Below are 18010 nucleotides of genomic sequence, written 5' to 3'. Positions count from 1 at the left end.
GATGCATGTGAGAAATCCAAGTAATGTATATACAGCTGAAATTGGTGGTCTCAGAACTAGGGACAGTTCTATTCAGGGCCTTGTGGGCAGGCCATAGTAAGGAATTTGCACTTTATTCTAAGTGCTATTGGCACATTTTATTGGAAAACCATCAGATCACTTGGGGCAGTAAGAGTTTGCTTTTAATCATTCTGGCTATTACATAAAAGCTACTCAGAAGAGGACAAGAGTGCAAAGAGGGGGTCCAACCTGGAGGCTCTTTCAGGCAAGCAGGCTGAGGGGATGCAGGGTTGCTTCTAGGGTGGAAGGAGTGGACACAGGAACCCGAGTGCAAATGCTAGATGTCTACAGTTAGAGCCAACAGAACGTGGACGCACAAGATGAAGACACAGAGAAATCAAAGATGATGCCTATATTTTGCATTCGAAAGTAGACTTCTGAGGTGACAAGACTGGTGTTAAACAATCCTTTAAATCTATACGGAAGTAATCAAGAATGACCACCGAGTAGTGAAGTCAATAAACTGCCTCAAGTGAACAAGAGGGAGTATGCAAGTGTATTTGATGGTTTTAAAATTTTGGCTTTGTGAATATTTGTAATATGCTTAAAGATTTCTATTGCATCTCTTTCAGGAACAAGTTCCTTGCCCTTGTTAAAAGATGATCACTAAAATCAGTCTGCTGAAATGTTTTGTTGCCTCTTACTACACCTCATTCCCATGACCACCTGTTTATACCCCTCACTAACCTGTTTCCCTGATGTGAGCAAGAAAGTGGTAAAGTTACCTCTTTCTATAATCACAAACATGCTACAAATAGCCAAAGTTCTAGTCACCAGTTATCAGAGGAAATGACTGAAATGAATGCTTTATTATGTAACGTTGAAGTTTCATGTTTCTTACTCAAAACACTTGTAGACTCAAGAGAGCTGGGCACTCAAGACAATACAGTACGAGTATTTTGTGTGTAAAGCCTTATGGAGCATTAAATTTAAAATTTTGTAAAGTAACGCTATGCTGTATTATGCTCAGCATTCACCCTCACGTATTTTTCTTTCAATAACAGGATGTATTTCTTGCCTCATAATAAACTTTTAGGACCAATGAAACCAGCTTATGCTGTGCAGGTGGATATGTATGAGTGCTTTGTTGCTTTATTCATTTCTATAGTCCCATAAATTATTTACCATCTTACATCTGTTTGTGACTTTCAGTGATGGTGTATTTATATGAAAAAGTACATCCAAATTATTATCAACCAAATTAAAGAGCAGGAAGAGGTCAGAATATGGGAACAGCATCCTCTATTTCAAACCATTCACACACACACACAAACTCACTCACAAATAACCTGCCAGGGACAGCAATGCTTTAGGACAATATAGCCCCCCAAACAGAGAGTTTACTACCACCTTGAGTGTATTTCCTATCTCTAAATGACCGTATTACTAAATAATGGTTAATCCTGGAAACACTAGATATATAAATAGTCTTCTGAGATTATGGATTTCCAAAATTACGTTTTAATGTAAAAAATGAAATGGGCCTCCTTTTCAAGGTTGTAGAGGTAATTTACGTTGTAGGATTGTGTCCCAACCACTGAGAACAGAAGGTAAAGCATTTTTTTTTTAATTTAGAAAACAAATTCTCCAATAAATCAGTGTTAAATGATCCTAGATTATCTTCAAAGGAACACTATTTTGGTTTGCAGTTTATCACTTTTTTTAAACCTTGATCACTCATCCCTGGTGAAAGCCTGAAGATTTTAAGAAATCCCAGACACTAAAAAAATTCTGCAAACAAAAATGGACTTGAAGCATAGCAACTCTTTGCTGTCTGAACAGAGCAATTACACTAACAGAAGCTGTAATAGAGGACAGCACCCATTCAGTTCAAGCTTCTAAATTATCAGAATAACTTCCTACTGCTTCATGGTCAGTAAATACACTAGCATTGAAACTGCAGATCACAATCAAAAAGGACCCAGTCTTTTATCAGAACTATACAACTTTGCAATAATTCTAATAAAACAAACAAACAACAAAGTATGCCTTCAGGGAACCCACAAAGGGTCCCAAAGCTTACATAGGAAATGTATACTGTATGCGCATACATTTTTCTGGGGGGAGGGAACTTAACTTTTATGGATTTCTAACAGGGTACAGAGATTGTAAGAAATAGTACATGGAAGAATTCTCATCTCTGTATTTTCAGTAATTGAAGTAGGGTAGGGAGGAAAGTAATTTTCAAGGATTGTGAATTTGTAACAGGGACAGAAGTGGTGACACAAATTGGAAATGGGGGCTCCAGAGGGATAATAAAGCAATACCACGAATTTAAAGTGAAATTTAGCTGGGTGTGGTGGCACAAGCCTATAAACCCAGCACTTGGGTGGCTGAGGCAGTAAGACTGCCATGAGTTTGAGCGCAGCATGGGCTACATAGTGAGTTCAAGGCCAGCCTGAACTAATCAGAGAGACCTAATGTTAAAAAACAAAAACAAAAACAAAAATTTAACTCCAGTCCAATTTTCAGTTTCTGCATATTTTTTATTTCTGAATATCACAAACTTCAATCAGAATACTTTTAAAAATATTATTCTGCATGCATTTAACAAATCTGACAAAAGACAAGTATCCAGTTATTTGCATTATAACAGCTTTAACTGAACAGCCAATTAACATATATTTAAAAACATTAGGTACAAGAAACAATGAGAAAATTGATGCGTTAGTGTGAGGGCATCCTACCACTATGCACATGTTCATGTAACTACTAGTAATGGCCCTGAAGCACAGGCAAATGGAGATAGACTCTCTAAAAAGCAAGTTTAAGGGATTAGACATCATCATCATCACCATCATCATCACTGCTGAGAACAAAGCTGCTGTCTGTGGACAGTGGCCCCTCTTCCATCACATTCCCCAAAGTACCGCTGTCATCACCATCATCAAATTCCTTCTCACCGAAACTCACCTCATCAAACTTCTCAATGGAGTTGTCATCTTCAAACAACTTTTCATCTATATCTTCCTCTTCTTTTTCATCTGCATCTTCCTCATCTTCCTTTTCATCTGAGTCTTCAAACAGCTTTCCATCTGTGTCATCTTCCCCCTCTTTTCCATCATCATCTTCACGCTCTTTTCCATCTGCATCTTCTTCATCCTCTTTCTTGTCTGACTCATCATCAAAAACCTGGTCATAGGTTTCCTCGTCATCCTTTTCGTCTGACTCTTCGTCAAACTCCCTTTCAGAATCTTCCACATCCAACATTCTTTCAGTGTCTTCAAATTCTGATTTGTCTGTGTCATATTCTTCTAACTCTTTGTCAAAGAGGTTTTCGGGAAAATCCCTGTCAGAGCCTTCCTCATCAAAATCTTGCTCGACACCATTTTCCTCCAATTCTTTTTCAGAGCCATCTTCAGATTGCTTTTCCGAGTGGTCTTCGTCAGACTCTCTCTCAGAGTCATCCTCTTCAGATTCTTTTTGGGGGCTGCCCTCCTCTTTGGACCCTGGGTTGGCATCATCATCTTCAGACTCGCTGGCAAGGCCATTCTCTTCACAAGTTTTCCCGAGTATCTTCTTTGTAGATTCTCTTTCGGAGCCATTCTCCTTCAACTCTTTTTTGGGACTGCCCTCTTCAAACTCCCTTTCAAAACAGCCTCCTTCAAACTCCCTTTCAGAACAGCCTCCTTCACACTCTCTCTCGGGACAGCCCTCTTCGGATTCTTTTTCAAGCTTGCCTTCTTTAGGATCTTTTCCAGAAGCATCTTCTTCAAATTCTCTCCTATCCTCTGTTTTTTCAAACTTCTTCTCATCAACAGGTTCTTCAAATACCATTCCAGTTTCAGCTTCTTGAGCATTCATCTTCCATGTGCTCGGGGGCTCTGAAAAATGCCTCGCTCTAGAAGGCCCTGCCATTTCTGAAGCACTGACAGAATCTGACCGCTGAAGGCTTCTGTTGGCCTCAGGAGCATTAAGGAATGCCTCCCATCCTTTCAGCCTTTCCTCCCTTTCTCTTGAGGTCTCCTCCACCTGTGAGTAAGCAGAATCTGCCATTAAAATGAGTTTCAGACAAAAAGAAGCAATTACTTCACTATTTCTAATATTGAAGAAAGTACCCTGAGTTTATAAGGAAAGTCTTCTTAGGAAAAAAAAAGCAATTGCTTGTTTTCAGTTCTCAAATCTTTGCCCTTAACTAATTATTGTGCAATGAAATGCAAGTGCCATAATACTGCAGGAATACCTCATTTCTTATCAAATTAATATTTGAGCTTTGTACAACATAGAATGGAAGAGAAATAATTTGGTTTAATGTGTCTATTTCTTATCACAATTTTAATCAAATTTCAGAATTTCAGACTAACAAACTAAAAGATTGAAACATTTTCCTTATCCCCTGAAGGCAAAGTATTTAAAAGAAGTACATGTACATTAAACAGATTATACCAAACTCAAAACTTCATTCTGAACAATTGCTAGATGAGTGCTGTTGGTAATGAAATAACATACATGAGCCCTTGACAATGACAGATTTACCTGATAATCTGTAGTCCCATCCCACGCTTGGGCAGTGATCTGACGGCCACCAAACCACCTTCCATCAAGGGTCTGAATGCAGTGATCAGCTTCCTCTGCATCCCTAAAGGACACAGAGGCCACACCATCGGGGTGCCTCTAGAAAGATGAGAAGGAACAGTAAGATTAAAAGTAAGATATACATTTGATAAAGTAGGGATGGAGTGTTCTCTCGGATACACTGAAGTGAAAGACTTTATACAGTCTTTGTTTGCAGCCAGTAACATGCAGTCAGTTGCTTCTTTAGCTTCACCTTAACTACCAAGAACAAAACACAATGTCTTTGGACACATCTCCAACGACAACAATGTCTAATGAGAGGCAAGACAGTATAATTGTTAAAAGCAAGTCAAAATCTGAGTTAGATTTGTCCTGGGCTTGAATTCTGGCTTTCATTACTACAGCAAATCATTCTGTCTTAAAGCACTGGTTTCTTCATCTGTGAGGTGGCAGAGGAGGTTGTTATCCACCTAACCAGATGGTTTGTGAGGATTAACAAGGTAATGTACCAACTACCTTGTAATAAACCAGCAATATTACTGTGAGTCAATTTCAGAAGCAAAAGACGGATAAGGGGAAAGACGCAGGAGAGTGTATCTGTTAATTGTTCCAAATATGAATAATAATTCACACAGAGGAAAATATAGGCAAACAGAAAACCATAAAGTCTCACAGATTTTTAATTTGGTTTTGTTGACTTGATCACATACTCTACAGCAGTAATGGAGGAACTACACCACAGCTCCAGAGTAACAATGGAAAATTAGTAGGCATACCAAATCTATCAAAATCATGCTCATCTAATTACTGCCAAAGACGACCACCATCAAATAGACTTACTGTATAAAAACATTAAATCCAAAGTTCAGTGTGTACTGATGTTCAACAATCAGTTAGTTAGAAGAATGACTGCTTTAGGATTCTTTGGTCTATGCCATCAACTTACATCAAACAGGAGGAGCTTCTTAATTTGACCAAATTTGGCACATTCTACTCGAAGATCTTCTCTGATTTCATTCAGAACCAATGGATCATCCTGCAAAAATAAACATGATTAAAATGGGACTGCCCCTTTTTTAATTCCAAAGAATCAAACTTCTTGCTCTGGCAAATCAATAAATTAAAAAACACATTTCACTTAAGGTTGGTTATGTTTGTCTGTGGTCTACAAAATTAAAAGAAAAAATCAAACTCAAACGAAGTGAGACTATGATTGCCACTGCTACCAGGATATGTCTGCTCCATGCTTAAGACTGAGGAAATGGACAAAAACAGCAGATAGCAGAAGGGTGTCCAGTGGCAAAGGAGAAGGAAAGGAAGTGGGACTCGAAAGCTCAAAGAAACAGCAGCTTTGGACAGAAGGTCTGTGGCACATATTCATCAGACCCTGCTAATTCCTGTTCTGTGTGGGATGCAGAAAAATTTCCTTTACAGAAATGGTCTAATAGAGAGAGGCATGTCCTTTTTCATGCATTTCCAAGATTGTACTTTAATTCCCAAGGTAAACTCTCTAACGACTGTTTGTCTTATCATCTGCCATACTACAACAGAACCACTTACTATGCAAAATATTAAGCATACAGTAAAACACATTCTGGGAATCAAGAACACTCAAACATTGCTGTTTCTAGTGGTTTCCAGTTCAGCTAGACTCTCTTTCCCAGAACAAAAGCATTTAAGACTCCCAGTAGAGACTGACAAACCTTTTGTAAGTCTCAATACATAAAAATGGCTCAGAAAGATTCATTTCAACTTGAATTTAAACTACAAGCAAATACAAATTTATGAATTTCTACTGAAGTCAACTTATACTTTGTAGGAAACATTTTGGTGTATCTATCTTTCTTACAGATTTTTAATTTTCTCACCAACTAAAGAAGAACTACAATGAACTAACAAAAAGTGACTTTCTATCCTAAATTTCTCTCAAAAATAAACAACTTATAAGCAATTACTGAAGTCAGATTTAAAATAAAAACTATAAAATCCCACTCATTTGCACAAATCTGAAGTTTCTCCAATTCAGCTGGTAGGCTGAAATCCCCCATTTATAAAATCTAATGTTGGAGAAGCCAATTTATTTCGCAAAGAACATGAGAACTGAAAAAAATGGGAAGGGAAGCAAACACTTTGGCAGTCACATAGTGGCTTTTGGTGATGTGTGTTTGGTTAACTCTTACAGGATAATGTGCCTTCTAAAAGCAGGATACTTGGTTTAATGAATCTTATGCGTGCTACAGAATTTTATATGCAGTCAATCAATAAAAGCCTCTCTTTTACTTATCAAGGGCGATAAAGATTACATTAAAAGCAAAAAGGTATCACTTCTACCCATTGACCAAAATGTGAATTTACATGATTCTATTAGGGCACAGAGCAGGAAGTCATCACCTTTATTTCTGTATCAACATCTTAGCACTCTTATTATAAGATACTAATCCTCAGCCTAAGTCTTCCCAGAACTCCATTTCATATCAGCTTGAAAAACTACTGTATTTCATTGCTGTACAGTACCCTTATGCTTAATGGTAGTATCCCTCTCCTTTTGAAAGTTACATGTGGCAATTTTCTGAAGACTAGATTTAGCAAGCAATACATCTGAGATTAAAATCAGCCACATGCATTCCAACTTTCTGAAGTTAACTCTCAGCAGTTTTTCCAGGGTGGTATTTTGTTTTCCATGGAAGAAATAAACCATGCTTCTCATGCCTTTCAAATCCAAACTTATGCTGGCTAAGCTGGTAGACAGTGACCACACGTGGTTACTGAGAACGTGAAATAGAGCTAGTCCAAACTTAAATGTGTTCTACATGTGCATACCACACTCTGAAGATTTAGTACCAAAGGGAAAAAATAATACAGCCTGTTATATGATGAAATTATAATATTTTTGATACACTGGGTTAAATAAAATTCATCACTAAAACTAATTTTCCTGGTTTCATGTTATATTTTTATTGAGGCTACAGAAAAATTTAAGAGCACACATGTGCTTCACAGTTTATTTCTATTTGACAGTGCTGATATACACAAAGAGAAAAATCTATCTCTGGATCTGAGTTTTGATTCTTTATCTCTTGCCATTCAAATCTGGCAGGAAAAGCACTTAAATAAAGCCTTGAAATAAAAACTAAAATCCTCTGAAATTACACTAAAAATATTTTCCCTCACTGTTTACCTTGATATTGTATGAGTATTTTTAGGAATGCTGCTTCTAGTATTTGTTAACTATTTGGAATAAAAATATACTTCACTTCCCCAAATCTGATTTCTTTCCGATAGCCCGGGGGATCTGAAAATTTAGTTGTTTTTGATTGAAAAGCTCTGTGTTTAGGTGTGTTAAATAGCTGACTATATTAATGTTTTTGGATCATTGAACACAGCTGTTTGCAGTCTCTCTGCTTGAATGTCTACTTTGTATTCTTTGATACTGTGATTTGAGCAACTATTTCCAAGATGATAATATGTAATCTATTAACAGGTGATTTCTTACTGTTATGTTTTTTTTGTAGTTCTGTATTATGTGTAACCTTACACTGCTTTGTTTTGTTTTGTGTTTTTCTCTTTTTCCTTTTAAATAAAAAAAAAAAAAAAGAAAAGCTCAATGCTGATGTTTGTCCTTTAGGTTCCTAAGAGTCTTTGGTCAAATCAGAGTTACCAAAATAGTGCAATGAAAGTAGGCTGTCATATAGAACCTTTCTGTTAAGTTATGTCTATACTAGTACTGTCTGGTACTTTCTGTGATAGAAATTTTATATATCTGTATTATTTGATAGCTATTACTAGCTACAGGTAGCTAGTACAATTAAATTGAATGCTTAATTTTTTAAATTTTAATGTAAATAATCATGCGGCTAGAATCTACCACACAGGATAGCACAAGTCCATAATGATGCATATTGAGACATTAAGCAACTTTATACATAGACCACTCATATCTACAAAGTGACTTCAAAAGAAACCCAGATTTCATAGGTGGACAATCATGACATATCATGATCCAGAGATGGAGCTCAAGTACCCATCTAGGGTTCTTAAGGGGGGCTAAAATGACACTGCTATTTTGACACTGTTTATAATCCATGCACAAAAACAACAAGGTGTTATGTAGTAGGTGAAGAAGGAAAATAGACCTGCCATTGAATTTAAGTGTTGGAATTCCCTGTTTCACCTGATATTCTTTTACTGTAATTGTATGCTATATAAGACTGTTTAATACACATACTGCAGCAACTGAAACAATTATAAAACTGGGATTTTATGTGATGAACATTGTTCTCTCGTGTGTAACTTGCTACCTGAATTCCAGAACCAGACACAGAATAAACAGTTATTTTTCCATTAACAATTGTGACAACCTACACCAGCAGACACATGTACAAGCTGAGGCAAAATGCAGCACAAGGTACCTTAATGTCCATTAATATTCCTTAAACTTCTTTCGTAGCTAGGCAATCTTCTTTTAGGCACTTTTATTTGCTGGTCTACAAATTTTACATGGATATTAAGTACTATAACACCTTAACAGGTACTAAAAAGTTTGGTAAAAACGAAGTCCCCACTATTTAAACACCAGAGGCTAAATTTCATTAAGTTAAGGTTCTTTTAAGGAACTTTTAGGAGGAAAGTGAACTTTCATTTTCAAGTATGGAAGTAGTATCTTGCACCAAAGTCCACAAGCTCTTTCCACCAATATTTTTAACTTTTTTTTTTTATCGGTACCAGGGATGGAACTCATGACCGCCTGCTTGCAAGGCAGGTGCTTATGCTGCTGAGCTAAATCCCCAGCCCCTAATAAAATTTCTTTCCATCAATATTAATGATGACATTATTAGCGATATCCCATACCAGAGAGCTGTTTTGGGCCTCGGTAGGCATACTAAACAGTCTTCTCTAGCATACAATTATGGTAAAAGGATAACGGGTGGAACTAAAGGAATTCCAAAACAGAAGTTCAGTCGTGGCTCGACTTTCCTTCTTCTACTACGTGAACACCTAGAATGTGACATGGCAAAGATGAGGCAAAGCAACTTTAGGCACCCCTGAAACCAAGGACATTGGCATCTCTATCTATCCATTAGAACACGATCCTGTACCTCAAAATCTTCAGGGTGAAACATATTTTTGATGATGACAACTCGTTCATGGCGCATTCGGGATGGTCCGGCTCTCCTCTCAGGTCTCCAATCCAACTGCCTAGTGCAATGAAATAGCAACAAGAAACGGAATTGTTTCAGACTTGTTAGAGAGAAAATGGGTTGTTAATATAATGATATATATTATTAATTAATATATTGAGTATTTAATAAAGATAATTATTGGAGTCCAAAACAGTAAGGTATATTTTAGTCATAATTCCATTCCTAGAATCTTCTGAAATACAAACACTGGGTACTGAAGGGAATAAACACAGTATCTGAAATTCTCGGCATGTATTTTTTTTTCAGAGTAACTTGTCCCATAAGAATATTGTAATGAAATTCCTAAAAACGGTTGATTATTTAATATTTATGATTCTCAGAAAGACAGCCATCCCTCTGTATCCGAAGAGGATAGGTCCTAGGATCCCCCTTGGATATCAAAATCTGCAAACACTCAAGGGCCTTATATAAAAATGGTAAAGTATTTGCATATATGTTACACACATCTCCCCAATATGTTAAATTATCTCTAATTATAATACTTCATATGATATAAATGTAATGTAAATAGCTTCTACAGTGCTTTGTTCAGGGAATAATGACAAAAGTTTACAGATGCAAGTTTTAAGAAATATTTTTGATCAATGGTGCCCTCAGTCCAGTTGTAGAACCCAAGGATATGAAAGGCTGCTTCTACTCTGAGGCTCTCAACATATTTTAACACTGTACTAGTTTTGAAACTAACTGCACCAAAATAAATAAAAGGTACCTACCTCTTTGTTATAATCTTAGATTTTATCACAACTGCTAATAAAACGTATGGCTATCTTATTTTAACTAATCCTGTAAAAACTATGGACATCACAACTAAACACCTTGATGATTTTTAAGAAATAGTGTTATAAGTATTATAGAATTCACTCTGATGAAAGAATGACTTTTAAGAATAAGCATATTTTAAGAAATCTGTTGAATATCAAAACATTAACAGATGACATTACATATATACTACATACAACTACCCTGTCAGTCAATGATAAAACCTATTCTGATTTTTGCTAACAAACTTGGCTATAACAATTTAGCTTCCAGGATAGCTGATTAGAATCCACAATGAAAATGAACCAGTGGTTCTGGTATGTAAGCCTGAACTATCTTATCTAATTTGATGTTCAACATTTTCCAACGAGATTGCTTTTCTTAGCTCAAGTTAAGCACCCTGAAAACACCTGAGAAAAATACCACCACTGCCAAATCAAGCCATCATACAGATTACTAAAGATCCTTATCGAATGAAATTCTTTTAAAACACTACGTACATATATCTGATGGAACTGGGTGGCTACTATTGAAAGGGTATTTATGACTTTTTAAGGAAAAAATTAAAACATTTCATAACAAAATAATAGAATAACAGTAATTAATACACTGCCTATTTTTATTTTCAAAATAGTTATTCAGTACAAGATGGGAGCAGAAAAATGACTTTTCTTTTTGGTCTTTTGAGAGACAGGGTCTCATTATGCAGTTCAGACTGGCTTTGAGCTCACTTTGCAGCCTAGGCTCAAACTCGCAACCATCCTCCTGCCTCAACCTCCGGAGTGCTGCGATTACAGGAGTGAGCCATCACACCCGGCGTAAAATGACTTTTTAAACAGGAAAAAATTACTAACTTTTGTTGCAGAGACAGCTTCTTCTTATAATCCTTGCACTTCTTCTTCTTCTTTGAGGCATCATATTCCCCCTTCAGCTGAAACTTTGCCACCTCAACATGTAATTTGTAGCCTCTAATTTCATCTTCATCCAAAAGTTTCAATGCAAGTTCCACAGATTCTCTCTTTATAAAGATAAAATAAAATACAACCATAATGTATATACTGAAATGAAACTTAAGGAGTTGTTGCTTTTAAATGTAGAATGACTACGACTTACTTAGGGATAAGGAATTCTGGAATGTATATTAAGAAATCTGTATTTGAAATAGCTGTCCCTAAGCAGCTTTGTGAACTCAGGCAAATTACTCAAGTTCCCTAAGTCCCAATTTCTTCATCAGAAATGAAAAAACAACGGAACAGTGGTATCTTTATTCATAGAGCCTCTCACAAAATTAAATGAAATAATTCACGCAACAGTAGGGACTAGCATACAGTTGGCATTCACCAGATTAGATTACTAGGTAATTTTGTCCCATGAAGCCCAATTTCTCATCTGTAGAGTAAGGCAAGAAGACTGGTGTGCTTTTCAAGGTACATGCTAGTTTTAAAATCCTTTAATACTTTTACTTAAAAGATTAGATGACTCACGAAATTGGGAATAGTACAGCTAGACTTTTTCTGCTTTACCAAATAAAATGTAAGTCTGTAATACACTGATAAGTGGAAGATAATTACTTGATGGCTTCTACATTAAATACATTTATGGATTCTGAGTCTTACACAAAGGGAAAAGTTATCAGCCCCACAAAAACAGAATCAAAAGATACGAGGATATGAGGAAAAAACACAAAAGGACAACTAAACTCAGCTGTTCAAGCCAATATAAATCCTGGGAGCAATTAACTATTTTTTTCTGGAACTCAATTTACTGGCTTGATAAGCTTGTACTTTTATGGGTCCTAAATTATACATATGAAGTTTCTTAACACTCTACTTTTCTCTTTAAAACCTTTTAAACATCCAATCGAATCCCCTAAATCAGTTCACAGATTTTTTTCTATATCCATCATATTTATGAACCAGGTCAAAAACCCATCTCTGCAAAAGCTATCAGCTCTCAAGTCCCACTGCAATAATGGACACTTAAAATACACCGGTGGTGTTCATACTGTTCTTTCGCCATTTTTACTTTACTTTGTAATTTTATTTTCAGGTTCAATGACAAATGTACACCTCATCAGCATGTTTCTTTCAAACCAGGCAAGAACACACGAAGCATGCTCCTAAGGTAGAAGGTACTCCAAATATGATAGCTGCCTTTGGCACTGAGTGAGCTTTCTGTGTATAATTTAGTGTCAGGATATACAAAGCTCTGCAAATTTCTGTTTATTAATTTCTGGTATTTCACTCTCTCCCATTGGAAAAAATATTTTAAATCACCAAGCATAAGCTATCATCTCATTCACAGTTTAAATTAAGGGTCAGAAGTCTTTTTATTTATAGAGATAGTTAAAAAATAGTTTAGGCTTTGTGGACCATGAAGTTTATAGTGCAACCACACAACTTTGGGGAAGAAGCACAAAAGCAGCTGCAGACAAATGCCCAAATGCAGGAGTATGGCTGTGTTCCAAAAAAATTTATTTACAAAAACTACTAACAGGCCTGACTTTGCTAAACCCTAATCTAATTTATTCCAGTGAGCAAACAAAATGCCACTGACTTCTGTTGTTCTTGGATTTTTAAAATGTTTTCTCAACTGACTACATGCATTGATAGAGATCTTTGCAGCGGGAATGTTTTTTAAGATAAAAGAAGCACGTCTGTCACATACTTAGTGGACAACCTTACCAATGCCATCCATACACACGGGTACCACCTGAAATTTTAGTTTTCTTTGTACTCTATTTTGAATAATTCTCAGCACAGATTACCATCTATAAAAGATTACAACCCTGAACCCTGAGTTAAAAATGGAGATACAAGAAACTATTCAAGCACATGACTAACCTTCAAATAACAACAAAGCCCATCTCCTTTAAGATTTCCTTGATTATCTTTGTAAAGTTTGACTTTAAATTCTTCTGTCTGAGGATCTCTCATAATAATACCAAACTTGGACATAAGCTGTATAAATTCATCCACTGTAATGTCTGGAGGCAAACCTGTAATATTGAAAAACATTTTTTAAATAGTTACAAAGGTGAGAGGTACTTAACATTCTACAATTAAAAATTGACAGACAAGGGAGTGGAAAGCTGTCTTTCTAAATGAAAACAAAAATCTCATATGTATAAAACTGAGATTCATTCCCATTTTTATATGTTAAAAATTACATTATGACCATACATACTTCGCTTAGGTTTCAGAGACCCTTTAGGGCCATAAGTTACCTAAATCAGGCAAAAAGGATGGTATCTAAAACTATATACCCTTAATTTTTCTTAGTTGTGTAATAGACAAATTCCTTAGTAACATAAACAACTGAACAAAAAAATGACACAATATAAAAATGAGCTTTAGAGAAAGCAAAAACTAAAACTCACTCATAAAAATCTCAACATCAAATATTTCCAATTCTAAATCTGTTTAAAAAGGTATACATACCAGACACATATACATTGGTATTTCTGTCTTCTTCAACATGGAACCATCCTGAAAATGAAATAAATAAGTGAAATAAAAGAAAAAGAATAACCAGGCCAGGGTTTTAGCTCAGCGTCATAAGCACCTGCTTGGCAAGCACAAGGTCCTAAGTTCAATCCCCAGTACCAAAAAAGCAAAGAAAACAGTAATCTAAATTCTGACAATGCAAGTTTTTTTTGAAACTTTTAGGAACTTTCTCCTACCCTCAAAAGCCTAAGACAACTCAAATCACTACCCAGCTTTCAAAGTATGTGAACCTTCTGAGATAGTTTTTGGACCCTATCTGAAAACTAAGCTGACCAGTTTATTTTGATTTTAACTTAACGACAGCTACCTTAAAGAAAAAAAATTCATTGTATTATCCCTTCTAAGTTCTCTAAAAAGTTCACATGCATGCTTTCTACATTCATATTTTGTAAGCTAGAACCACTTGCCTGAGTCACCCTTTCTTTTCTCTCCCCTCTTTTTGGGATCAGTGGGTTCTGGGGTTTTTCTTTGTGGAGGCTCCTCTGCAGTCCTCATACTGGTGTCTGAGACATGCTCAGTAGAACCAGATGCTCCATCACTAGTGAAGCCATAATTAGCCTGATATGTAGCGATGAAATCTTCAGTGATCTAAACAAGAAAGTCAGCACAAGCACACAGAAATTCAAAATTATTTCTGCCCATAAGATGTTTAGAATGTGTTACATTATGGCATATTTAGCAATACAACTTAACATGCAAGTTTTTCTGTAGACAACAGCTGTATTAATTCAGTAGAAATGCAAAACAGTCATTTATACAGAAAAACATAAAAAAACCCACATATAACGTGATAAAAATAAGCGATGGTCAGTTAGAATATCAACACAAAAGCCTGAAACAGCATTAATGATTTTAAGCAATGCCTAGCACTTTTTTCAGGTGTTTCCTTTATAAACTATTACTTCTTTATAGTATACTCTACTGAAACTACAAATACATAAAGCAAAGGTAGTACCAAAGAACAGTGAAACAAAGTAAAAACCAAAAGCCAACTAACAATCTAACTACAGAACCCCGGGTGCACAAATACATATATACACTTGTGTACTTAAATATGTATACGCAGACTGAATAGCATGGTACTTTGATTTTGTGGATATAAATGGGCTACAACTATAAAACAAAATGTTCACTTAACTATTACACACTAAATTACATTATCACTTAGTGTCAAAACTATTTAAGGACATGTGCAACTCAAGTGTTTCTCCCTGGCTTTTGAGAAAAAGGCATTATTGCACAATAAGAAAAATGTAGTTTTCTCATCATATCAAATAGTAGGCACACATAAAATCTGAACTGAGTTTGAAAAGGTACAGGCTTCAATAACACAAAAAAAGCCTAAAACCACTCTCTTTTATGCCTAAAAGCACTCAGAAGGTAGAAAAAACCAAATCTGCACTCAAAGCTGGCATTGCCAGTACAAAAGTGAGATATCACTAAATTTTAAGAATTCGTATAAGTTGGACTATATATATATATAAATGCAAAATGGGAAAGAAAAGTTGCAATGAAAATTTCTAAAGTAATAGTCCAATCACTTAATGGGGACATGTGTTATATTACTGTCCTGCAGGTCAATGTGCAGTCAGTATCCTTTGAAATTGATGCTCTCCTAAGACTTACAGTAACAGGGTACTTTTACCACAAAGTTTGCGTAGCCAAGTTTATCATTAGTTATTTTACATCTATTTTCAAGTCAAACACAAAACAATTTCAAAGTATTCCAAATAAACGTACAAAGGTCTTTTCCACTCATTCCTGTGTTTATATGATTCAAACATGCACGCCCAGGGCCAACGTTTACTAGGGAAGTAAAGCAAGATGCAAAGAAAGTTGAATCGATAAAGACACATAAAGACCTACTTCTTTAATCAAAAAGCTGCGTTTTCCACATAGCACCCAAGCTAAATATATGAAGCCCTGGGATCAAGGGTAGTTACTGACATGAAGTTACTAAATCTGATGTTTTTCCTCTGCATAATAAAAAGCAGTCACCAATATAATCACCAACTGTGACCTTCACAAATCAAATTAATAAGGCATGATAAAAAGCCACTTAAGACACCACCTTTGAAGATTCACGTTCCTTTACGTATCGGTTTTGCACCAACACAACAGAAATGCACCGTCCACGGAGGCTTGGATCAAGAAGCGCCACAGAAGGCTGGCGCCGACCCCGCGGTGGCTCCCGGGGGCCACTCTTACCTTGGGGAACCAAGCCCTCTTGTCCAGGTCCCACTCATAGGGGGTGTCAGCTGGCGGCTGCCCGAAAGACTCGGTTTCTCCACTTGGATCCTTGTGGATATCACCGTCTTTGGGGTCTCCGTATAATTCTTGCATTCGCAATTGCTCATCAAACTCGTCGTTCTTATTCAAGTTGGTGCCGCTCATGTTTCCTACCTAGCAGTGCTCAGACGCACAGAGGCCAAGACGCTAGAGGAGAGAGCAGAAAATGAAGTCTGCAGAGCTCGGCTGGCGCCCCGTCGCCCCCCGTCGCGGGCCGCCGCCCCCCCAGCCCCCCCACCGCGCAGCGCCCCAGCAGTCCCCGGGAAGTCGGGGGCCGCCCCGCACCGCCCCCAGCTCCGCCCGCTAGCCCGCCCGCCCGCGCATGAGCCGCGCCACCGCCCACCTGACTCGGTCCACCGGCCTTGCACGCCGCCGCCCGGTCCACAGCGCTGCAGGAGCGCACGCGCACCGCCGCCGCCGCCGCTGCTGCCCGTATCTAAGGCGTCTGCTGCTCCCGCGGCAACGTCTGCAAAAGATTTCAAAACGAAGCCCCTTCAAGTTTACGCAGTCGCCATTGTCGGCGCGTCGCGACGTTGCAGCGCGGATGGCGTCGACCCGCCCACACATGGCGTCAAAAGGCGCCGACGCAGGTCTGCAGCCATATAGGCCCGAGGGTGTGGCGCCAGGGGGCGCGCTGTTGCCGCGCCTCTACGCCCGCCGATGTCTGCGGCCTGGCTGGTCGCGGTCCGTGGGCGTCCACCATATCTCAGGGTCCTTGGGCTCGGTCGAGTCCCAGGCAGAGGAGGCTGGGTTTGGGGTTGACGGTGGCCCAAAAGAAGGCGCGGGAATATTCCCATGCAGCGGGCGCCAGGCATGTGCCGGGCGGCCGCCATCTTGGGGAAGTGGGTGGGGCGGGCAGGACCAATTTCCCCGGCTGGGAGAAAGCTACGCGCCTCCTTCGCCAGAAGGCCCCTCCCCTACGCAGACCCGTCTTGGCTAGGTTTGGAATGATTGTCGTGGGCTAGACTTCGCTCTCGTTCCTTTTGGTAGCCTTAGCACCTGGCCTGGTGAAGAGCGAATGAATGAATTGAAACTACAGTATCACCTCCCTCCTTTATTGGCCTGGTGCCTTCATCAGGCAAGAGTTCCCAGTGTGTGGAAGGGAGGTAGAGACGGCCATTGCTTGCCATTGTATTCCGGGATTTGTAGGTGCTCCAGCCCCAAATTGAGGCTTACATGTAAACATTCAGTGTGAACACCAGCTTTACTGGATGACTGACTGCATTTCTTTGTCTTTTAAAAACGCACAACATGTTTCTCCAAACGGATTTCCGCCCCCCCCCCCCCCCGTTGCATTCTGCTGAAAGTGAGGGGGTCTGCATTTTTAATTTGGCACATATTTACTGAGTTCCTACTGAGGGCCATGCATTGTATGAGGGTCTAGTGACAGGCGTCAATAAGACAGACACAGCTCACGGGGGACAGGATGGTTGGAAAATGGTATGATAGGAAAAATGCTGCATGCTGGAGAGGACAGATACTAAAATGTTTTGGTCTCAGCATCCCTTTACACTCAAAAATTGTTGAAGACCCTAAAGAATTTTTGTTTGTTTGTGGGTTATATTTATTGATATTTGCTGCTCTAATATTAAAACTGCCATTTAAAATATATTCATTAAATGTAACAAACCAGGGCTGAGGATTTAGCTCAGTGGCATAAGCGCCTGCCTGGCAAGTGTG

At 38.1% G+C, this 18010-nt stretch overlaps 1 protein-coding gene across 1 annotated transcript; it reads right to left on the bottom strand.

Moving 5' to 3' along the window:
- Positions 1-2525: 2525 nt before the first annotated feature.
- On the bottom strand, positions 2526-16864 carry Htatsf1 (HIV-1 Tat specific factor 1). The gene is made up of 10 exons (XM_003464712.5): positions 16674-16864; positions 16250-16477; positions 14449-14629; positions 13976-14023; positions 13379-13533; positions 11390-11553; positions 9672-9771; positions 5522-5611; positions 4537-4674; positions 2526-4032 (listed from the first exon to the last, which is right to left on the bottom strand). The coding sequence occupies exons 2-10, from the start codon at positions 16433-16435 to the stop codon at positions 2836-2838; spliced, it is 2259 nt and encodes a 752-aa protein (XP_003464760.2). The 5' UTR covers positions 16436-16477; positions 16674-16864; the 3' UTR covers positions 2526-2835.
- Positions 16865-18010: the final 1146 nt, after the last annotated feature.

This window comes from Cavia porcellus, unplaced genomic scaffold (genome assembly GCF_034190915.1).
Source record: "Cavia porcellus strain 051 isolate PalLab524CR breed Dunkin Hartley unplaced genomic scaffold, mCavPor4.1 scaffold_3, whole genome shotgun sequence".
Lineage (NCBI taxonomy): Eukaryota > Metazoa > Chordata > Mammalia > Rodentia > Caviidae > Cavia > Cavia porcellus.
Note: the sequence above shows the minus strand (reverse complement) of the source record. Positions and strands in the feature narration are given on the sequence as shown.

Coding starts and splice junctions, on each gene's coding strand:
- Htatsf1 (XM_003464712.5), bottom strand. CDS start 16,435: ATGAGCGGCACCAACTTGAATAAGAACGACGAGTTTGATGAGCAATTG. Junction 14,630..16,249: donor AGAGGGCTTGGTTCCCCAAG/GTAAGAGTGGCC, acceptor TTTCTTGTTTAG/ATCACTGAAGATTTCATCGC. Junction 11,554..13,378: donor GGCTTTGTTGTTATTTGAAG/GTTAGTCATGTG, acceptor ATCTTTATAAAG/AGAGAATCTGTGGAACTTGC.